The 24,895-nt window shown below is 35.0% G+C and overlaps 1 protein-coding gene across 1 annotated transcript in view; it reads left to right on the top strand.

Annotated features, from left to right (window-relative positions):
- The window catches only part of CCDC102B (coiled-coil domain containing 102B), a 150,349-nt gene extending 127,329 nt beyond the window's left edge, over positions 1–23,020 (top strand). Inside the window, exon 7 of the mRNA XM_010583295.1 lies at positions 22,933–23,020. Coding sequence (XP_010581597.1) covers positions 22,933–23,020 — 88 coding nt within the window. The remainder of the gene's footprint in view (positions 1–22,932) is intronic.
- The last annotated feature ends 1,875 nt before the right edge of the window (positions 23,021–24,895 follow it).

Genomic DNA, 24,895 nt, shown 5'->3' with positions numbered 1-24,895 from the left:
TGTGTCATTTTAATGAACTTAGGAAGCAGTTTAAGAATCAACCATATTTCTATCCATGGATAAAACTCGAAATATGAGTTTTGTTGCTATATGGGATTTGTGGTTTGGGTTTGGTTGTTTTTTTTTTCAGCTCATGTGATAGCTGCTGTCATTTCCAACACAGCAACCATGAATGACAGTAGTCTAGAGCTGTTGAAATATCTGCATTAAAAAAGCAGCTAGAAGTAGCTGAAGAAATATGATGGAATGGCATGTGTATTCCAATGTTAATGTGCCTGTTCAACGGAGGATAAAATAAATGAGGAGCAAAACAATAACGCCAAGAACAAAGACAAACTTCCTTGAAACAAAGCACCAGTATTAGGAATGTAAAAATTGTTTACTATAACACTTTCATATCAAAGTAAAACCAAAGAGGAAAGTGTTCATATGTAATACTCTTAATTGAGTTCCTAGCATCTTTATCACAACTGGCCTATGTTGTACATGGCAGGCTCCAATCATCAGGAGGTGTATTTCAAACCTGTGGCACCACTGGTGCTAAAGAATACATTCTCAAATGCATTAGCAAGACTAATTAACAAGACAGAGTCAGCATATGTAAACAAATCATTTGGAAAGGGAATATAATACTCTTAAATCCAGGATTAAGGCAAATAATAAATATCTTCTATTACACAAATTATTCCCAGTCAGCCTTTGGTTGAATTCATATATATTCTTGTAAAATGGCTGATAGTATCTGAGGGGTGGGGTAAGTCCTCACACTAATAGTGTACTGGCTTGATCAACACAGACATCTTGTAGAGCTATTGCAGTGCCTGAAGAAGGCTGCACTTTCAAACACAAAATCGTTTTTGGAGGAAAATAAGTGACGTGATTGCATCTCCTTGTCACACAAGATATAAATACTGCAGCTCATTTTGTTTATATGATGTATTGGCTTTTCTAAAAATATAAACACTCTAATGTTATAAAATAGAACATTTTCAATTTAAAAGACTTCAGTGTTTCATTTGTTTTCCTATGTGCATATAATAACCCTCAGAGCCATCAATAAGATCCCGTCAGCTTTCTCAAGATTGTTGAAAATAATTTAGAAACACATAACCTGATTCTTCAGATAAATATATCTATTTTGGGGGATGCTCCTAATTTCTTTTTGACTTTTCTGAATCAACTGGAAATTTGAGTAACATTTGGTCCTATTAATTTTCAGGGGAAATAAGTACAAACAAAATATATATAAATGTAAATCTTTTAAAAGCAAATGCATAGATTTCAAACTACTGGTGTGCTCTGGTTTTAAAATAATGTTGTTAAAGCCTTTGTCTAAAAAGTCAGGATTTACACAATGTCACTGAAGCTGTTGATAGTGAATGATAAAATATAGCTGCAAAATATACTAAGTAATAGAAAATTGAAACATTTAAGGGATGTCTCATAAATTCTTTAAAATACTCATATGCTAAGTCTGTATTGGATATTACTGGCATTTAATTAAGGTTTTTAAAATTTAGAAAATGATCTTTGAATAAAGAAAAAGATTTGCAGGTATTTCAGTCACACCTGCATTTGTAGTGAAAACCTGAAATAACTAGAGAGGTGGGGTTTTTAAGTTTGTTTACTCTTCAGGGGATGTAAAGCTTATATTTGACACAGAGACCTGTCCATACTTTTCTGCCCATTGTTCTTGCTATCCTGAGATCTATAAACTGACACCTTTCAAAAATATTTAGCAATTGTATAATAAACCTCAAAACAGTAGAGGAAAATACCAGATAATTTTCCTGGAAGAAAGATTCATGTACCTCCAGCTTTCTATATTTTTCTCTAGTACTATTGCTATAGTTTATTCTGTAGTTTAAGAAAAGAGATTAAACTGATACCTACTCCATGAGTTTTATTCATTTAAGTTGCTACAATAGCATAATTACCACCAAAGAAAACTTAGGGAAAAAGGAAAACCAAACCATTCTACACTTTTTCTCCCACACCATTTGCGCCACACACTGCTCTTCCTCAAATACAAGTTGTCATTTTTTAGTGAACTGGTTTTGATTTGGAGTAAGAGTTCAACAGCTAGTTGACAAATCAGTGCTACAGAGCTTGCATTAGCACATTTTTCAGCCTCACCTGTTTTGGACTTCAAACTCCTGACTCATTTGTTGTTTGAAATTCCTTTTCACAAGCTATGCATCTAGTGTATTTCTCACTTACTTACAGGTATTAAATAATGACTGAAAAGATGGAAAACAAACTAAACCAAACTAAAAGATCCCCAGATGAATTAGACCAGTACCCAAATGCACGTTACAATATAATACAAAATATAGATGTGTTTTTTCTCAAGAGTATATTTTAGAATATGATATAATGTGTATTTGCTTTTAGAACTGGCTCAACAGGAAAATGCTGGGCTTTCCCCTTCAAAATCAATCAATCTCTTCTGAAATACGTGAATCAACATTGAGATTGTCTCAGTTCTTCCCACTCTAATTTCACCAGTGACCGTGTAAGTGTGGGTTTTATTGCACACTGGAAAGTATATCATAGCTTCATGTCCTGCTCTCCTGCAGGTTGCAAGAGAAGGATGATAAGATTTTAGCTCCTGTAATCACTTTAAACTTTAAGCCAGAGGATGCCATGGAGGCTATTAAGAAACCTGCAGCTCTCTGAAATTAATGAAAAATACAGCTGTGCAATGAGTACAGTTTTATTTCTGTGTTTAGTAGATTGGAAAAGAACCTCCTGGTAACAAAGAGAATTTCACAACTCCCCTGTGGACATCAGTAAAACTGTACCCATAAATGTTGAAAAGCTCTGTTCCAGCTGGGTAGCATGCACGAACAGCTCATAGACAACAGAAGAGACCAATCTTGATATTCAGAACGTTGGATGGATCAGACTCTCACAAGTAGACTCTTCCATTTTCAAAATCTCCTAGGCTTGCTTTTGTACAGAAAAGGACATTGGTTTTATATTGGTTTACCTAAAAAAATAGCTTATGCTTATAGCAATCATGTACCTGGATATAATAATAATAGTAACAATTAAAACCCTTTGTCTGTTATCTGCTTATAAGTTTGGCAGACTTCTATGGTAGAGTATTACATTGTGCTGGATGGCCTGAAGCTATGGGTGTACGTGCCTCTGTGTGTGTATATAGCTATATAAAGCTGCTATAAGGGTTTGGCAGCCTCCAGGACCATGCACTGATTTGCCTGTGTTAAAATAATTCTTAAGTTTAAACTTTTTCACTCATAGTGCTTTGGAGTAGGGACTTTAAATTAGGCTGATTGATTGTTCTGCTGTCAGGTATATGCCTTTTGCATTTCCCATGAAAGCTTGAATATTCTGATGAAGCCTGTAGAAATCAATTTCCCACATTCATTGGAGACTTGTTAAGAGTTTTGCAGCAAAATGCTTCATAGCTTCTCTGTGTACCTGGCATGCATCAATCCTGACTCGCAAGGTAATAGCATATTTGCTCCAACTGCTCCTTCTAGCCATAGAGAACATCTCAAGCCGCCGTGTTTTGGGACAGGTTCTGCTCTGTGTTTGTAACATTCCCCCCAACACCCACACCCTGAGGAAGAGCAGCATGGCTGAGACTGGCAAAGGGCAGCAGGGCTGGACCTGACATGATGCAGAGTGGAGGAACTGGGATCAGAGGCAAAATAGGAAGGAAAAAACAAAGAATCAGATAGGAGGAGGAGATGGGACAGAGGGAGAGTAGGAGCAGAAGGTCATTAACAGGGTAGATGCGAATAGGGGAACAGTCCTCAACCATGCAAGACTATTATAAGTAAAATCTGGGTGCAACAAAATTTTGGTGATCTCAATTCTGTAATTTTTGAGATGTTTGATTTTGAAACCATACACCTCTTTAGGTTTTGTAGCAACAGGCAATAGGACAGCCTAGCCATAAGCCTTACTTTTCCATAACACATTTGCTCCACCAGCTGAATTTTTCATTTTTTTCCCTGTGCTGAGGTGAAGATAAAATCTGCAGTTCTGTGTCACTTCCCTCTGCCCAAAATGGCTGTGGAGACAAATTCTTTCTCTGTCTTTTTGCCAGTAACAGTATGTCTTCCAAGAGCAAGGGAGGAGGAGACGGCAAACTTAACTTTTCAGAAAGACTGATCTGATTAAATTGATCAATATCTCCGTTTTTACTGAAGAAAATTAACTTTTTATTATATAGGATTGTGTCATGGTTTACCCCCAGCCAGCAACTAAGCACCACGCAGCCGCTCACTCACTCCCCCCCATCCAGTGGGATGGGGGAGAAAATCAGGAAAAGAAGTAAAACTCCTGGGTTGAGATAAGAACGGTTTAATAGAACAGAAAAGAAGAAACTAATAATGATAATGATAACACTAATAAAATGGCAACAGTAGTAATAAAAGGATTGAAATGTACAAATGATGCGCAGGGCAATTGCTCACCACCCGCCGACCGACACCCAGCCAGTCCCTGAGCGGCGAATCCCTGCCCCCCCACTTCCCAGTTCCTAAACTAGATGGGACGTCACATGGTATGGAATACACCATTGGCCAGTTTGGGTCAGGTGCCCTGGCTCTGTCCTGTGCCAACTTCTTGTGCCCTGGCTGGGCATGAGAAGCTGAAAAATCCTTGACTATAGTCTAAACACCACTGAGCAACAATTGAAAACATCAGTGTTATCAACATTCTTCTCACACTGAACTCAAAACATAGCACTGTACCAGCTACTAGGAAGACAGTTCACTCTATCCCAGCTGAAACCAGGACAGATTGAAAGAATGAAAATAAATGTTTTGTCTGTATTAAGGGACCTCTTAACCTCCAGTCTATGATCTTATGAATCCGTAATCCAGTGTAATTCAGTTCTTTGTTGGAAGTACACGAGTTACCTCCAAGGAAAAATAGTTTGAAAATAATATATAAAATTTTAATTTCTTGAAATGAAATGGGACATCTGGGAATAAGGTTCCAGATTTCAGACTATATGAAAAATGAATTATTCAAATACTTACAGGGGCAGTAGTCTTATTTGATCTAGCTTAACCTTCTTTCACTGAAAACTTGCCTTCCCTAATAGCCATCAAATGTTGAGGTTCAGCAAATATTTAATTTCTCTGAGTTTGCTTTCTTTTCTATGTTTTGTGTTTACTGGATAAAAGCCTTCAATGAGGATTTGATCATATTTCTTTAAATATTTACAAACACAGGAGAATGAAAAAAAGTTTAATTAAAATTATATAGTTGATTAGCTTACCAGCAGCATTAAGCAACAAATCTATAGCATAAATATTGAAATAATTATTTAAAACACTCTTTCTGCTAAAAATAAAAATGTATTTAAGCAGATCCTGCTATTCAGGGAATGACAAGAGATTAAGGTTTCAGTAACATAAAATTAGATACTTGAGATTTGGAACTGACAAAACCCAAAAGAAGTTAAAATCTGATTGGTGTGCATTCTACAGTATTATCTCCTGCAGGAGTAGTAAATTATGGCTAAACATTAATACATTGTGACTTCATCAATGTTGCTAAATGTTTATGCTTTTATCAAATTCAAAATGGAAAGTTTATTTGAAAGTTGGCTCTAAAAAAGGATTTTTTTTTTTCCCCTTAGCAAAACAGTGTGAAGAATTGCATTTGATGCTGTTGCCACTGCAGAGGGGCTATTAAGTACCTTGAAAGGATATTTAATTTTTATTTTATTTTATTTTTTGAATGGTGATATATATATATTAATTTATCATAGTGGGGGTGACAATTCAAAGAACTGAATCAGTAGGTCTTGGGAAGTGAATCACTTCATGGCGATTGATTGATTCTAAACTTGTAATATCATAGCAACTCTTCCTCTAATCTAGAGATTAAAATATTCACATTTTTGACCTGACAGGTTGGCAGGCAGGAATCACAAGGATACTATTTCAATGAACATGAAAGATTATGTTATGGTGTGTAAAATGAATGTGGGAGAAGAACATTGAATGATACATAACAGTTTTGTAAAGACAAGATCTTGCATACTTATTCTACCAGATAAAAAATCTCAGGCAAAGGAGAAACGGCACAGCATCCTGGTGCTATTAACTTCTGCAAAATAAGGAAATACTAATACTGTTACTCTGTAGCTTTATAATTGGTCTTCCAGAAAATTTAAATTAATAATTACATATATTATATTTTCTTTATCCTTCATTCTCAAAATTGAATCTGTTTTCTAAATTAACATCAGCAATGAATTTATATCATGATATATTTATTAAGACCTTGAGTAACTTGTTTTCATTCATAGACTTTATGAGGAATTATCTGTCAGATGTACATGGAAAAAAGCATTACCCCAGGTCCTTAATTCAATTCAGAAATCAACTAAGGAAAGGAAATGATAAATTTTGCTTCTTTTTTACTTCTTTTTATATTCTCTTTATTTAATTAGAAAGTGCCTGAGCTAAGTTGCCATTCTTTTCAAATACTTTCACCTACAACTTTTTGAAAATGAGAAATATACTTGTGCAAGATGTTTTTGTTTGATACTTCTTCTAAAACTTTTATGCAGGCTGATTCTGAGCAGGCATTTCATAAGACTTCGCTGTGTTGTTTGCGTGCATACAATCTCTAAAAAAAGTCACTAAATTTTAGTTTTCTGATGCTTAATAGAACCTATGCAGAAGCAAATGTAAGGAGGTGGTGGATGGATTACTTATGAAGATTTAGGGGAACATAACAGAAAGAGAGTTTCCATGCTCTTTGAGTTGCATAGAACACTCTATAATTGTATTTGCCCTCTCTTATTAGATTGGAAAGCCAAGCAATAGTCTTCAATCAATGATCCGTTGAAATTATAGCCTGCTTCTCTGCACTTAGCCCCTCTTATATGCAGTTTTCATTGGTTTCTTTAAAGCTGCAAAAGTTGCTAAACTGTTCATGCTAGTGATTTAATGTCAGCATTTCCATATTAAAAAAAAAAATTAGTGATCCAATAATCCAAGTCTTTTTTTTTTTCTTTTTGACTGACTATATAGTAATGTTCACAGTATCACCCACATTGCTTCCTATGGGTTTGGGTAAGTTCAATATATGAGGATATTTTTATGTTATGCTGCTTATCTCCAATATCAACAGTATATATGTATTATTATCTACTTACCAGCAAAGAATGTTTTCTTAACATCATCTTCTTTCATATTTTGTATCTGAACTAAATATCCATCTCAGTAAGCACAAGAATTTTGACATTATTCTATAACTGATCCAAACGGAAAAACCTGACATACAATTCCGTCAACAAGATGCATACTTTCTATTTCACTTTATTATTTAGAAGTGATTAGGTCACTAGTGGAGCAAGTATTTGGTAAAATCGCTAACATTTTTTAAGGCAACAAACAATTAGATTCAATATGTGGTTGGTTTTTTCCCTTAATCTTCTTATTCATGATAACAACCCATTTTTTCAATGGGATTGAATTCATTTAATGGTTATTATATAAAGTAGAGATAACCAGTGTATTATTCTAAAGCTAACCTTTCATGATTTTGTTAAATATAGCATTCAGAAAAGGGTGGAGTATCACCATGATTGTTCTTAAAAGGAGTCATTGATCTTTCCTGAAATTGTTCTGTCACTAAACACAAGCACCATTTGTAGAATGATTAATAGAATTACTAGCCTGGTAATGAAACAGCCAAATGCTTTACTGCTGATACTAAATATTACAATCTTGAAATGTAATTTTATGGAAAAGGTTTTTAAAGATCCACACTGGTTGCATATGAGTTATAAAAGAAAGACACTTCTTTTTACAAATCATTTCAAATTTTAACTTTTCTGAATGTATCAGCATTAGTGGATGATCTTATACAGAACATTATAAATGTCTATCATGGCCCAGATTAGCTAATTTTCTTCAGTAAGAGTTTTAAAACATTGTTTGTAGTCAGCTGTGTATTTTCTGGTTCTTAAAGATTCTTCAACAGATAATTTGTCATGACAGTTTCTGTGTCAGTAGCTCTTTCCTTTATTCCTGAGAGCTTTAATTAAATCTTTTAGATGTGCTTATCACTTCTCAGCACATATTTCAGTTATATTTTATTCTGGAGACCAGAAGAGTCACTTTTTTCTAGTTTTCAGATAGTAATGTGAAGCATTTTTATGAGATAGCTTCTTTCAACAGTATTTCCTAAAAGTTAAAGCTTACATTGCATACACTTTTTTTTTAGGGTAACATGTTTGTCATCCGTCAGCTCCATACTTGAAAGCCTCCTGCTGTGATTTGCATTTACTGTCACTTGCAAAAAAATATCAATGTAGGTTACTCATTTTTTGTGAAAGAAGCTTCTGAGATGCTTTTAAATAATTGATTTTGTCTGCTTGCCCGCACTGGAAGCATGTTTAAAGATATAACAGCAAACAAAAAACATGGAAGAATTTTGAAGCGTCGTCACATCTCTGTAGTGACCACCATTACCAACTAAAACTCTGTGACAATTCTCACAAAACACAATCCGAGAAAATTCACCTGGGTGTGGTATCATCCCATCACAGCAGTAGCTGTGGTAAAGTTACTCTTCAGTAAAACTTCTGTATTGGTGATCACTGGCCTAAATATGAGGAAATCTGATGATCAATATTTAGATTTTGAAGAAGTACAAATTTTCAAAATTTAAGCCAAATTGTTTACTTGACACACACAAATCAGGTTTTGATGACATGTTATTTCATTTAAGAAGCCAATTAGTAAATATGAATGTATATTCTTTATTGCATTGTAGTTTTAAATAGACAAATGGGAATTATTCAGAAGCACAACTTTTATGTTTGAGAGCTAAATGAAAAATTAATGCTTCTACCCAGACCTGAACTACCAGAAAGCTTGTTATTTGTTGCAAAGTACATGAAATCAGAATAATTAAGAAAGTACTTGATACAGTTGCAACAAAGAGACACAATAGAAAAGTGAGAATGTGGAAAGTACTGTGAAAGATGTACACTAATTAGAAAGTGATGTATGACCAACTGCTGGGATTTATAAGCAATAATGCACTTCGCAGAAGGTCCTGGATACCTGTCATTTGAATGATTAATTATTTTCATAAGTACCTAGAAGATCTACTTCCATATTCTAGTGTCACGGCCCCTTTTAAGGAGGAAGGCTGCAAAAAAACCGGTTCCATAAGATCTGAAAAATGAAATATCTTCTGATGGGATGATGGGAAAGTGTAGAGCTAGAGAAGCAATATTGCAAAATTTGTGCCAAATAAGCTATGTTGTGTGAAACTGGAGCATATATAGCAAAGTTGCAAGAGTTGTGATGCTTCCAGTTTCACATATTTTAATAAGGTGCAGCATTATTGGAGTCTAATACTATTCTAATGGTTTTTAATTCTTAAGTGAGAAATAGGGAAATGTTATTTTGACATTTTGTTAGGCCAGATTCAATCTCAAAAAGGAAATAAAATTATAATAATTATCTGAATTCCTTAAATTCATCAAATTAACAAGAAAATTAACATTGATTACAAGGAAATATAATGGTGAAGATAGCCCGATGTCTTCCAAAGCAGAAACTGTAACTTCCTCTCATCCTTGAAGTCATAATACATGCAAAATACCACTGGGTTTTACTGGACACAGAGAAGTCACAATCTGACATACAAAAGCCTGAACTTTGTGCTCTCTCTTCCTGCACTTTGAGACATTGGTACTGATTTAATGTAAAATAGAAATCCATGCTTCTAAGTCTGAAAGTTTCTCCCTGGTCAGTAAGACTGTGTCTTAAATGTAGCTGGAGGATATAAGAGCTGAAGCAAAAAGTCCTTCAAGTCCTAGCAGAGTGCATTTCACACTTACAATTCTTCTGATGCAAACTTAAGAAGGGGTCTGAAAAAAAAAAATCTTAATTTCAAATGTTGTTCTGTATGCTCATTAATGCTTAACAGTTATGACAGAATAATACCACACAAAGTTCCATCTAAACTGGTATCCTGTTTCTGGTGGTGGACAAAAGTGGATTTGTGTAAGACTAAGAGCAAAGCAGACAGGCAGATATATGTCCCAGGAGTACAGTGCCAGATTCCAGGAAAATCAAGGTCACGGACTCCTCAGTCAGAGATGGTATCTTTTAAGCCTTATATGGAGTATTCTTCTATTAAATTGTTCAATAGCTTTCTGTATCCCTGTAAAGCTTTTGTAGCAGCCTACTACAAGAGCTCACAAGACTTAATTGTGTTCTGTTAAAAGTTATTCTTTCTTGCATCAAACCTGCCTTCTGCTGGTTTCATCTGATGCTCCCTACTTTCCATAGTGTTCGACATTGTGACCTGTTCCTGTTCACTCCATGGTATGCATCCTGAAGTTTGTTTAGTCATCTCTCCTGTGGAAGCCATCCCATACATTTGTTTACATGTTTGTTGCTCTGCAAACCTTTTCCTGGTTTGTGTGATTTCCTCTCAGGTACAGTGAATATTGTATTCAGTATTCAAAATGGGGTCATTTTATTGGATTAATATGGTAGCATAAGAACTATTGTGTTCTCCATTTCTTTTTCAATAGTTCACATCTTTTGTTTTTTCTTTACTGTTCCATAGCATAGTTACATTATCTTATCACTTTTCAAATTCTGCATAATTAACAACTTTTTCTCATTCAAGGAAGAGCAACGTGTTTTCCCTGAAAAAGCAATGAGTAACTAAAAAAACAATTAGTTTTATAAATGGAATAATTCAGAAGCTTTCTACTTCCAGTCCTGCCTTCAGATTATTTAGAATCTACTTGTCTCTAACTAATAGAAGTTAGCTATTCCTGAATGATTTTTTTCTTCTTTTTTGAATATTGACAGTCTGACGATCACTTCTCACTGAATTGATTTCACTGTCACTTCACTTACCTGAAACTATCATCTTTATAGGCATATTTTTACAACCTTCATTAGTTTCTGTTCTTAATGCCATTACACTGGTGATTTTTCTATACCACAAGGTTTTCTTATTACAATTTTTGATAGCATTTTCTGGATTTTGTGCAACACCCTAATTTGAATGGTTCTATTCTGCTGCATAAAGACTGATAGGAAATAATTATTCCAGAAACCTTCTCTGTTTGTAAATTTTCACGTTAAGATTACTAGTTATGTTGGTTTTGTTTCCTTTTCTTTTGTTATAAAACATTCTAAAAATTCTTCTTTTGCTACATTAAGTCAACAATAAAAAAAATTTAAATTCTGATTGTCCGCTGGGCAGCTTGCTACTTGTCTAAAACTCACACCAAATTTATATATAGATTTACATGGGATTTTAATCAGATGTATGCATACAGTTACTTTCCTAACTACATAGCAATGTATATATGAAAGACTGTAATAATATATATCTGTATACGAAATTTTAAAGTGGAATATAATAAAGGAACAGAAGTTAAAAGGCAAGATACAAAGGAGTGAAAAAATAATCTTTGCTTCTTAACTTCTTAGTTTATTTTTACAGTACAGGTATGTCTAGTAATTCACAAATAATTGAAATACTTTCTTCCTGCTCAGAAATGCTTGACATCTTTCCAGATCACTGTTTTAATGAAAAGTTAGGTAAATGTGCATGCAAGTTGTTTAGATTTTTTTGTTGTTTTTTGAAAGACAAATTAGAAGCAGGCAAGGAATAACTCTCTTCTGTATCACTGTGAGCAACTGCGATTCATCTCCATCCTTCAGAGATCCTGAATGATGATGTGTGAAATTGTTTCTTGAGCCTATTTCAAACTCCAAATGCTGCACTTTTTTCTTCTATCTTTCTAGACAGAGAAACAGTAATATATTTTTTCTGTATCCATTATGGTGTGCCTTACACAGACATATATATTTATCTACAAAAAATGATCAGGAGGATATTCATGGGCCTGTCAGCATTTGTGCTGCTTATAACTTTGTGCTTCTTTACTATTACCTGTAAAGTATTTGTCAAAGTTACTTTTCATTATCGTTTTCATGCTTCAGCTAAGATATGCTCCAAAATTTAGAAAATGAGTAGAAAAGAGAAGATGTAGCATTCAAAGGTTCTCATAGTTCTTAGGTTCAAAGCTAAGAAGTCTGTTAGGGGGAGGATGTTTTGGGCATATATTCTTCTCTCAGACCTACAATCTTTTGAAGAATGCAAATGTATTCCTCTTGGAGGGGCTTTCAGTGCTTCATTCTGAAGATGACGCTGCCACTAAGGAACTACTTTCCCTTCCCAGTACAGTGGCATTTGTCATAAAAATTCCCAAGTGATAGTTGTGCCAAACTAAAAGACTGTAAAGTAAAAGTTGAGCTGAGATTATTCATATTATTTGTGTATTGTTTCTAAATTTCTAGGCTATAAGAAGGGAAGACTTAAGAAAACTTATAAATTCTTACTAACACTAAAAAAAGTTGTTCCATGAAATTATTTATGTATGCTCTGGACTTGTGTTAGTTTTGTGAAAATAATGGATGTTAAAGATACATCAGTGTGGAGCTGTTGGTGGTGCTTCCTTCACAGTTTTCAGGGGGAAAAAATATTTCTCACATCAGGTTTACGAATAAATGCTATGTCTTCTTATTCAGATGTAAATTAACTCATACACATACATGTATTTGTAACAAACAGCTGTCTATATTTTCATATATCATTATATTACCCTCAATTTCCTATCTAATATAACTTGAAAGAGATGATCTGCTTACTTTACCAAAATGACATGGCCATCCATTTCAAGAATCTCACAGTGAATAGTCCTAATACTCTTCTTGCATCAGTTTATGAAGTTAATGGAATTATACTGGCACAAAATTGATCAAATTCAGCACCTACAACACAACATATGAACAGAGTTCAGAACCATATGATGAAAAGAATAGCTTTTTTTGCTTTCATATTTTGTATTTCTTAAATAGCAAAGATAATGCATCTGCCTCTGACTTCTACATATTCTATGGTGATGTCATTTACTTTCTAACAATCATGTGGATTCTCTATCTTCTATAAAATCCTGTAAAAGTTCCTAAAACCTAAGAAATCTACCATGCAGACAATTTTCTCAACCTGCTTTTGCTATCTCTGATGCCAGTAGAATGATGCTCACTTGAAATCCCCCGCTGTGATTCATAATTTTCAGGAACTAAAGAGAATACATTGAATCAGTTATGCCTGGTTTAACAACATAACAAAAAGCTGGATTCTGTTTCTGGTCACAGGAGAGCTTCATAGCATGTCAGTCCAATATTCTATTAATTTTTGATGCCATAAATAGGAAGATAAACACCTTTTTTTTTTTATTGCAACAATATTTTTGAAAAGTAGAGGGTTTCAGGCATCTAAAGAATAGTATGACAGATTCGATCTTTGAAAGTAACAAAAAATTTAGAGATATGAAAAACCAAGGAATTGAAAAGTGAAAGACAGAAGGAGAATCTCAACAGTAATAAAATTAATCTATCCAGACAAAAAAGAGAAAATACAAGTTTTCTGTACTGTTACTGAAAGCAAGAATGTTTAAGATATAAGGCTTTTTCTTTCACTGAAATTTATAAATAAAATTGCAGAAGATGTGAAATTAACCTCAATTATATGTAATTTGAGCTGCTAATATTCCATGTTAATAGATAAATGCCTTTTTTTTTTTTTTTACTTTTGAGAATAAATGCACAATAAAACCACAGTTGTATATGCTTCAGCTTCTGAATGGGTCAAATGGATGGATAGGTTGCTTTTCAAGGAAAGAGTCTTGGACTCTTTCACTTGAACAGAAGAGAACTGAGAGGGGTATGAATGAGATTTACAGAATCGTGAGGGTAGTGGATAAGCTGAACATGGCACTGTTGTTGACCAGATATGAGAACTAGGTAGCACTGAAGCCAGGAGGACAGCACAAATAACAGAGGCAGCAAGTAGGCTCAGCAGTTTGTGCAGCCTTTTGTGCAGAAAGGGATGGAAGGTGGATTAGGAAACCAGACTGGTCAGCCTCACCTCGATCCCCAGGAAGGTGAAGGAACAGCTAATCCTGGGAACCATCTCCAGACATATTGAGGACAAGAAGATGACTGTAAGCAGTCAGCATAGATTTATAAAGGGGAAATTATGCCTGATCAACCTGACAGCCTTCTACAATGAAATGTCTAGCTTTGTGGATTATGGGAGAGCAATGAATGTTATCTTGACATTAGGAATACTTTCAACGCTGTCCCTCATAACATACTCATAGACAATCTGTTCCAGTACAGACTAAATAAATGAACAGTGAGGTGGACTGAAAATTAGCTGAACTGCTGGGCTAAAACGTTTGTGGTTAGTGTAATGAAGTGTAGCTGGAGGGCAGTCACTAGTCATGTACCCCATGGGTCAATATTGGAGCTAGTACTGTTTAACTTCATTAATCACCTGGATTATGGGACAGAGTGCACCCTCAGCAAGTTTGCAGATGATACAAAACAAAGAAGAGTCGTTAATAGACCAGGTAGTTGTGCTGTCATTCAGAGTGACTTCAAGAAGATGAGAAATGGGCAGACAGTACCCTCATAAAATTCAAATGGAAATGCCAAATCCTGCCCTTGGGTAGGAACAATCCCTTGCACTAGGGCAGACTTGGGGCCGACTGGCTGAAAGCAACTGTGCAGAAAGGGAGCTGGGGGTCCTGTTGGACAACAAGCTGACCATGAGTCAGCAATGCACCCTCAAGTCAATGAAGGCCAACAACATGAGGATAAGCATGGCCAACAGGTTGAGGGAGGTGATCCTTTCCCTCTACTCAGCACTAGTGAGACCACATCAGGAGTGTTGGGTTCATTTCCGGGACCACAGTATAAGAAAGACATGGACATACTGAAGGGAGTCTACAAAGGGTCACAAAAATGATTGAGGACTTCTTTGCTGTGAATCTGCCTTAAGAGATTACTCAGGCAGAGTGTATTGGCTGGTTCCAAAAGGGATTATTTGAATTGCTGGGCAACACGTCAGTAAGAGCATCCTGAAAGTACTAAGCAGGCATGTATCCTCAAACATTCCTCATACAACAGTTCAGAATGCTGGAGGAGTGCCAGAAAAATAGACAATAGAAACACAGCTTATGTCCTGGCACTGTCACAATCAGAGACACTAAAATTAGACTTTTCAAAGGAGTTTGTGGATAATAGGTCAACGTGTCCTGAACTGTATTGAGAATTAGGTACATTATGAATGTGAATGTGATTGAGATGTGGAAAACTTCAGGCATCTTTTCTTACCCAAAAGTTCAGAAAACACATGTTATTATTTTTTCCCATTATGAAAACAGATCTATGAATTGTATTTGGCAAATACCAATTTGTTATTCTAACACACTGGTAAATAAATAAAACATTGTTACAAAAAATGGACAAGGAAAAAAAGGAAGAGTGCTCTATGTCTTATCTGATTGTGTTTTACCTCTTGTCTTTAACTGCTTTACTCTTTGTTTTTGTATTTGTCTGCTTTACTGTCATTTAGGGATCAGTGCTTTTCCTCTGCTGTTTGCATACTTAAGATAATTTTACTGGTCCTGAGAGCACTTGTACTATTTTATCAGACATGGTAGGCACTAAGATAATGAAACCTTCACATCATCAGATTACCATCACCATTTGTTGCTTTTCACTTCAGCTCCCAAATGATTTCCGCAGTCAAAACCTTACAAACCACAGAGCTAAAGATTAGTGCTTTGTGATATTTGAAAGCCGAGATTCAAACTTCCAGTTAGATAATTTTCTAGCTGCATGTTACCTTTAACAGCTTGTGAGATAGTAGCTACTGTCATGTCAGAATTTGAAGCTGGGAGGAATGGAAGGGAGCAGAATAAGTAATTGTAATGTGCACATTCACATTCTATCTCTCAGCCTTAGAAGTTTTAAAAGAAATGTTTTCATTGTTGCAAAGCTCGTAATCACAGCACAGCAGTGATGTACAGTATTTGTTTCTACTCCAGCCGGTTCAAGAGATATCAGACTTTAATACTGTCAAAGACGAACAGTGTTTGGGGCAATGGTCCAAGGCAGAACATGGTGTATGGCAGAACTCTCCAGTGCTTCCCAGAACTCTCATATAATTTTCATTCAATGACTATAACTAGGAGGCATAATATTGAATGATACTGCAGTATAATGAGTAGTTTTTTCAGGAACTAAATGGTTGATTTTGTTGAGTGTACATGGCTTTTTCCTTATTTTGAAGAGAACTTCATTTTCAGTTTAAGTATTAGGGTAGTGCAATTTTTTCAGTGCGAAAAACACAGTACATAACAAAGAACCTACCTGACATGACTCTGAAGACAGCCCACTTAGTTTCAAGACAAATTTGGACGGAGAATAGGAAGTGGGTAAGGCGAGAAGGGGGAGGAAAGTTAATGTCTGCTACAGAGTTGAATACCTTTCATACCTGGAAGAAGTAAAAGGAAAGTAATGAAGATGCATGTTGAGCAACTGTTAAAAGTTAAGAATTCTGAAAGGGTAAATGGAACTAAATTGAAGCTGGCAGCCATGTAATTACTCGGAAGGGAAATGATCATGCTTTTTATTGGCCTGGAGATTATGTAGGTGAAAATATTACTGTCAAAAGTGAATGTTAATGTATAAAAAAGGACTGAGAAAAGAGCTTGTGCCAAGTGTACTTTCTTATCATTTTTTCAGCTGTTAAAAAAAATGCCCACAAAAAGCCTTCCATGCAAATCACACCTCTTAATACAGAAAGGAGTGTATATACTATTGATATCTTCTTCTCTGTGGGACTAGAAGAACTGTTCCTGTGTTCAGAAGTCATAAGATATTTTGTAAAGAAATATTAAACCACATTACACAAATAAGTCTCATACTATCTAATTAGTCTTAAAATAGCTGCTTACAGTATCTACTTTCCCAGGTAGACTTTAGATTGTTTTCTTTAACAATAAGTCATTTAGCTAAAAGTTCATGGTTCGTTTTATTCTTTTCTCTATTTTAATCTGACCCTATTAAAAAAAACCCAACCATATTGATTGTATTGTGTTGATCACTAATCAATATTTCTGACATCTCCTTTTCAATTTTTGCTTTTCAATGTATTTAAATTTTGAAGGCTTGTGATGTGAATGTCAAACACAATGATTTGCAGAGAAGAATGGCAAAACCAATCTGTGTTTAGCCTTAACGTGTGCTTAGCAATAGGAAAAGAGCTGAAGTATGCTTTGTATTCAAATATAAGGACATTTTCTGTTCCATTACTGTAATATGAAAAGAATTACATATTTATTGGCAGAATTACATGAGTGATAAATAGTGATGGACGTAGAAAAAAAAGCTTTTTCAAGCAAGTTGTGAAAAGTGTGCTTTTTTCTGCATTCTTTCACTGTAAACACAGATGATATGGACATTCTAGTTCATTCCAGTAGGTTCAGAGTATTCGAAAAATCAAAACTAGAAAAGCCAGAAGGTTACTGTCAGTTCCCTAAAAGTCAAAATTATTTATTTCTCCTGTCCATTTTGTTGAGGAGAGTGGATATATATTTTTCTTCCATCATGTAGTTGAAAGGAAGCATTTTCTTCAGAAAACTGATTTTATTTGGGCATACCATAGCCTGGCATGATCAGATTCTAAAATGTTAGAATTGAAGAAAGATGTTATTAGGCAAAGTCAACTGAGAAAAAATGTGTGATTATCTGAGAATTAAGGAAAAACAATTCAGGAAAAAACAGACCTTTTCTAAAGGTCATCTTAATTCTTATTATGTGCCAGAACAGAGAAATTGTTATGATATAAATGGGAATGATTCTTCTTTTGGAAAACCTCACTGTTAACAACACCTGAATTTATGAATGGGTGTTTCAAGGAGTCCTTCTCTGTTAGGTACCCACTGCGTAATGTTCATCCTCTACCATTCTTAAAGTGGGTGACTTACTCAAACTATGTATCTTTAGAAATAATTTCAGGTTCTGATCTGTACTACAGTGATTCAGTTGCAAAATGTTGATTCTAGTTTGCAGTAGCAAAAGTTTCAGTGGTAGCTATTCTAATACACTGTACCCAGAAATGTACTATGGAAATTCATTGTGAGACAAATTTTGAAGTTAAAAGGGGATATAATTATATGGCAAAACACAAACCTTTTCTTCTAAGGAAAATCAAAAAGCATGATTTTGCATGAGTTCCAAGGAAGTAAAAATAATTGAATGAGAAATACAGAAAAACATGACCTGGGGTCTTGTGGCTCTCAAAGGAAACACAAGATTTAAAGAAAAAGTTATACTGTTTGAGAGCCCATATAGTATTTTTAGAAATTGGAATTGCATAGTGGATGAGTTTACACAGGGTCTAAGCAATTTCTGCCTTGTAAAGATATAAAACGTAATTCAATATCCATATGTTCTCTCGTGGTCTGTAACAGTCCCCTAACGCTAAATGGCAAATGTGTTTTAATTAAATCAGAAGCTGACATAAATCTGTGTTACTATAATTTGGTCAGGAACCTATAATTCCACTCAGAATATTAATTATTTTAGGCATTAATAAATGTCTAAAATTGAGCAATAGTTTATACCAGTGAAGATACTAACTCAAGCTTGTAATTATTTCCTTTCTTCATTCTGATTTGGTTTCATACCCGAGATCCCTTCCTTCCCCATCCACACCTGGAAATAAATAATGCATGATTTTTCAAATAGTACTGCATAGCGCCACTGTCATGGGTGAGACAGTAAATGGCAAATCTTAGTGGATCTGGACTGATCTTATTATTTTTTATTATTATTAAGTGAACTCTCACCCTTTATCTTTTAAAATTAAATATTAGGATATTAATTATTTGATCTAATCAGTTATTTGATCTAAACATTTCTGATGCAAGCATCTGAGAATTTGGTGGGATTTTTTTAGTTTCATTCTAATTTCATTTTCTATATCAAACTCATGAAACAGTATAGGAATCTTTTAGAAAGGCAGATAAGATAATTAACAATGCTCTTCTGAAAAGAAAACTTTTTTTTTTCCATAAGGAGTCTTGAAATCAAGTAGGAACCTTGGTATGCTTGAGCTAGCATTGGAAAGTTCATCTCTTCTAGGAGACAGGTGGAATTTGTAAATACCAAACAGAGAGGCAATGTGTCTTACAAATAATTTTCATCTTGTTTTGGGGAATCCTGAGATTCCTTAACCTTTAGGGTTTTGAGAATAAATGTCCATGAAGAAGAAAAATCTTTCAGACATCTTGGTTTCCCTCTCTTCTCCACATGTACAGGTGGACATTTATCAGGACATAGTCACCTTATATTTCTTGTTGTATTTCCTTTAACACTGCTACATTAGTCCCTTATTATTTTGCCTCTAATCTACACTGCTGAGAGATATCCACATCTGTCCTTGGGAAGTCTTCATTGATTAAAACCAACAACAACCTTGTAATGTCTCTCTGTAGCATCATTACAGCAAATTGTGTGAGGACTTAAATAAGAAGACAATAATAATTTAAGTATCATGTGTAGCTACCTTAAAATAATTCTATCTAGCTCTTCCATTTAATTAAGGTTTGGAAAAAATCCTACCTTATGTTAATACTTACTGTGCACTTGCACTGAAAAAAGATTCATTTTAAGCAGCAATGAAGAATTTTAAAATATTCTTCAGAGAACTGCACACACAAACTATATTAAATGAGCTCTAAATTAGTGATGCTAAACAATGAAAGCAAGGAAATGCACAGTGAAGCAGGAAATGTACCATATGTTATTGTATACCTGGGCACAATGGGGACACTATCTTAATGGCTTTCTTAATGTTCCTGTTGTACTAGATATTGGTGGACATATGGTATGCTGCCTTTTTATATGCCTGTGCATTTTCATGATCTTGTTAGCTGACTTTGATAGCATTTTCTGTTTGTAGGCTGTTAGGAAAAGGGCTTTAAAATGTTTTGCTCCTTTATCTGGAGTTCAAAGCCCATGCATTTTATTTTGCTTATTCATTTGTACCCCAAACTTATTTATTTATTTATTTGTCTAGAGCAGTTACACATTACTTTTATTATTAGCCTTTCTACAGTTTTAGTCCCTGTCTAGCAATAATTTGGAATGCAGTTGAAAGTCCTTCCCCATACAGAGGAGTTTTGACTCACTCTCAGTGCTGGCGGAACGGAGGGCTGGAGCAACAGCACGAGCTGCGGAGCTGACCGGGTTTTGCACAACCAGGATGGGCACTTGTGCAATTGACTGCTTCCCTGCGTGCCCTGAAGAATGTCGGCACGCTCCAGTTGGAAGCAGACACATTTCCCATTTCACCTGGCTCCTAGTGCCCTTCCATCACGTGGCTGAGGGACACAACAGAACAACTTCTTGCCCCATCCTTCCCTCAATGTCAGGCGTCGTCAAGGTTGGCTGGTGCAGACTACCAAAGGGAAAGATTTCCCTAATTTTTTTATGGCACAAGCTCCCTAAATGTTCACATTTAAATAGACTATTCATTACTGCCATCACATGGAATACACACACTGAAGTCTCAGAAGTGCAGAACTACTCAGAGGAATGATATCTTGCAAGCAGAGAAGAGCGATGGAGTCAAACCCTTTTGACATACACATGACACACTCCAGTTATAGCCTGGCAAAAATTCCCTTCCATAAAGCAGTGATCCTAGAGGTTCTTACAGGAGGTGTTTGAAGACTGTTGTAAACCAGCGTGGAAATGAAAGGAAGTTGTTGTACGTTAGCTTGTCAAAGGGCACTCTTTAAGATTTGTAATTCATTACAGATTGGGACAAGTCCTTTAAATAAGATTGTCTATATGCTATTGGTTTCTGGCAAGTGTGTATGCTTTTGTATAAACATCCAAAGCTTACTGTTCTACGTATTCACGTACTGGTTTTAGTAGTAGCTTATATATGTAACTGCATTAATTTGATTATGAAATAGAAGTCAGAATGAAACTCTCTTACTGTTTTATAGATGCTGGGTAGACTAACATGACATCTAGAAACACCAGATTAAGTGTTTCTAAAATGTTTAAGTTAGACATATTAAAAACAAATAACTTGATTGTCTTGAAAATGTACTATGTGTATTCCCAGGGGAACAAGAGGTAATTTAAGCCCATAGCCATCAGTTACAGCTAATACTTTTCATATATTTTTAGTTTATTTTCTTTAAATTTAATTTAAAACTCTTTCAGTTTCTAGTTTTAGGGATTTTATTTTTGGTTTAGATTAATATATTTTAGATTAGCAAAATGAATGCAAAAGGAAAAAACTATGAGTGATACTGCATTAATATATTTGCGCAAGTATTTTTAATAACAAGGAGTTGTTAATAGAACATCTAAAATTTTTAATAAGGGAAAGTTATTATTGGAAATCATTAAATAAAAGTAATTAAAAAAGAAACAGCCATCTTTTTCAAAAAAAATCCAGTGAAATTCAGTGGTGACAACTAAGTTTCTGATTAGCCTAGTCTTGTGTGTCCAATGGGGTGAAGAATTTGCCGGCTTATTGATTCTTATTGATGTAGGGCTTGGCGATCAGCCTGTATTTGGAATGATTAGTGGACATCTGTAGACAGGAGCATCATGCGGTCTATGACACTGTAAGCAATCACATTGCTATGCTAGTTTAAAGGCTTTTACACTTCAGCAGCTTACTTAACCCAGAGTGATTTTTGACATGTGATGCTGGGTTTTTCTAAGACATAGTTGTTTCTAATTAGTAGACAGATTAGATTCAATGTGTATATACTGGCATGACTAACCCAGTCACACTGCCAGGAACTGGGTTACCGCTACGAAGAAGTAACTGGAGATCACCATGTTCCACAGTTTGGTAAAAAATCTCAGGTTCCTTGACATGTTTGTTGTTCAGACATTGTTCACAAGACTTCTAGGGTCCCAGAGTCAGGATTAAACCAACGGGTTTGTGAATTCCCTTTTCTGAAAACCTATTCAAGATATATAAAAAAGACAAGAAACACAGGAATTGCACTGTAGCTTGTGGTAGGATTTCAATGAAAGTGCAAAGATGATATGGAGAGAACTGGAGATGTATGCCCCTAATCTTAAAGCACAGGAAATTTTCAATTAACCATGGATGAGAGAAAACCTAGTAATATACAGAAATGGTTTAGATCTGCCAGGATTTATTCACTCTTACATGCAGTCTTCTTGGGTCAGTTTGTAGAGTAGCTACTTTGGGCACTACTTAAGCTCCTAAATCTTGATAAATATCTGTGTTGTTCTGTGCAGGGTTACTGTCTGTTCCCTGTGCTCTGAATTCCAGAGAGTGTAGTAGCCTGTTTCTGATGCCCAGCTTGAGTAGATGTTCTTGTTCTGCTGCACATTGTTATTGAGAATGTGATTTATCAACCCAAAATTTATAAAAGCTGATATATTTTTTAGCATGGTTGTGTTTCAATGATAATCTTTATGATGGTTATGCTTTTGTAAATAATCTCTCCCTGTTGGTATTTATGTAATATGAAGATATTATGCTGCACTAGTGGCTAGAATTCTGTCAAATGAGGGATTTGAGATATCTTTGATCCTTTTCACTATTCTCCACTTTCCCTTCTTCCAATAAAGATTCATGAGTTATATATAAGTACTTTAAATGTACCTTGAATAGCAATAGTACCGCAGTTCAGAACTGTCAATCAATAAATAATGGCTCCTAGTCATCAAAAGTGAAGCAAGCAAGTGTAGGCTGTTTCTCACTGTGAAAGACAATTCCAAGTAATTGCTTTGAAACTCTATATTTTTTTCTTCTTTATTAAGGAATCAGTTGAAAAAGTATCCAATGTGTTCTATAAAGTTAACAGTACTGAAAGATTTTCTCATCTAAATTCTACTGTCTCCTAGTGAAACTTTTTTCTTAGAAGAAATTTGATCTGCAATTGTTTTAAACTTAAATTGGCTTTTCTGCTTAGTGTTGTGGTCACACTTTTTTTTAAATTTCATTTCAGAGTAAAGAGACAGAAGAAAGTGAACTCAGGATTTGGGACCAGACAAAGTTCCTTATATGCTGCTGGAGATTCTACAAAGACAGTGAGTGAAGATGTGGGAGATCATCAAACAGCCCAGCAGCAACAAGGCTAATAGTAAAGAGGGACAAAAGACTTACAGGAAAATTTCACTGAAGAAGTGCCTGCCAGACATATATGGGAACACTGTATGCATTGTTCCTATGTATTCCAGATTTTTTTATAAGAACCAAGGAAAATATGCTAATGTCAGTGTATACGAACTTAGAATTTTTGTTGGCAGTTGTCTGTCCTCTTTTCCAATCATCTTAATTGATCTCTTCAAAAGCAAAAGGTGGACTTTAATTACCATGTCCCATAGTTTACCTTTGGGAAAAAATACTTTAGAATGTACATGACATAATAGAAATACATAGAACAATGCATCTCAAATTTATCATAATGTATATATCACATTTTTATTTAAATTTGAGTTTATTAACTTTCCGTGTAAAAGTTGTAAGTATCACATAAGAAGTAACATGAATATATTAAGATAAACTGCAAAAGCAGATTCTGAGAATTTTAAAAAATTCATGACTTATAAAAACATCAGCAACTTTCAGCCATCAAGTCAGACACAAATTATAATGGGTTGCTGTTTGCCATATACAGTTGTTAATGGGTATATGCAGATTCTGTTTCATAAAGATTCCATAAACTCATTCTAATTGCTCAGCAATATGTTTTTTTCATACCTTATATCCATATAAACTGAAAGCTTGTAAGAGAATTCTACTTGTATTTAAAGGCAACAGTGTTTCCCCTGCCACTAATATATTACATTCTCCTTCAAAGCCTGCTGCAGAGATTGTGTGATCTCTTGATTTCTCTTGTAATTTTCCCAGGACCATAGAAAAAGAAACAATTATTTTCACAATAGGTAGCTGTGCTATAGAAGTCTTTGTGAAGACAGTGTGTCTATAGTTAAAATTTGCTTAGCTTCAAGTGCAGGTTGGTCAGGTTCATGAATGGAAAGCATTAAAGTTTATTAATTACATAAGAATCACACTTTGCCCAGGAATTCCCTGAGCTGCAAAGGGTTGGAGGCTGGGATCAGCCAGCAGGCTTTACGGGTTCCTATGGCCCTCCCAGAGCACCAGCTTTTGGCTGCGGCTGAAGATGGGATACTAAAGTAGAAGGATCTGTGTTTTGACTGCTTTCTTATGTTCTTAACCTTATTTCATGTTTACAAATGCTGACCTAATCCCAGCCATTACGCCTCAGGATACACGAAGGGATACATGATGAAGGGATGCTGTCTTTCTCTGTTGCCAGTAGCTGATACACAAGTTCATCAACAAGGCACAGAGATACTGTGAGACAATTTATGTTTAAACATTTAAAACTTACAGGAATTGACAAAAAATAAGATTCATAATAGGGTTTTTTGGTTTTGTTTTTTTATTTAATCCAAACTTTCTCCCTTTCTGAGCTTACTGGTTCAAGGTTTTATATTAAGCAAGAGAACTCTGGCCTTGTCCCATGCATTGTGAAATCACACTGACTTTCTCTAATACTCCATCTGCTTTTCTTACGCCAGCATCTTCATGACAGCCCAGCGTGTAACATAGCTGTATTGAAAATGTCAGTGTGCACAACAGAAATGGAAAGTGCATAATTATTGATTTTCAAACACTGTAACAGCCAAATGTGCTTCTATGGTTACACTGAAGCACTTGAAAATACAGTAATGCCACACAACAGATTACTAATAAAAGCTTGTATCATTTAGATAAGCTTTAGAGACAAGCCCTTTTTTTTCTCAAAGAAGCCATTAGAAATATGGTTCTTTTAGAGATAAAGCCCTAGGGTTTCAGCAACTGGACAAAATCTCCTTAAGCTCCAGGGTCTCTTTTCAACCCACAGTAATATCTGTGGTTAAAAATCAAGTCAAATAGTTTTATG

The sequence above is a fragment of the Haliaeetus leucocephalus genome, unplaced genomic scaffold (assembly GCF_000737465.1).
Source record: "Haliaeetus leucocephalus isolate CR32 unplaced genomic scaffold, Haliaeetus_leucocephalus-4.0 Scaffold889, whole genome shotgun sequence".
Lineage (NCBI taxonomy): Eukaryota > Metazoa > Chordata > Aves > Accipitriformes > Accipitridae > Haliaeetus > Haliaeetus leucocephalus.
The sequence above is the reverse complement of the archived record's forward strand: the minus strand, read 5'-3'. Positions and strand labels throughout refer to the sequence as shown.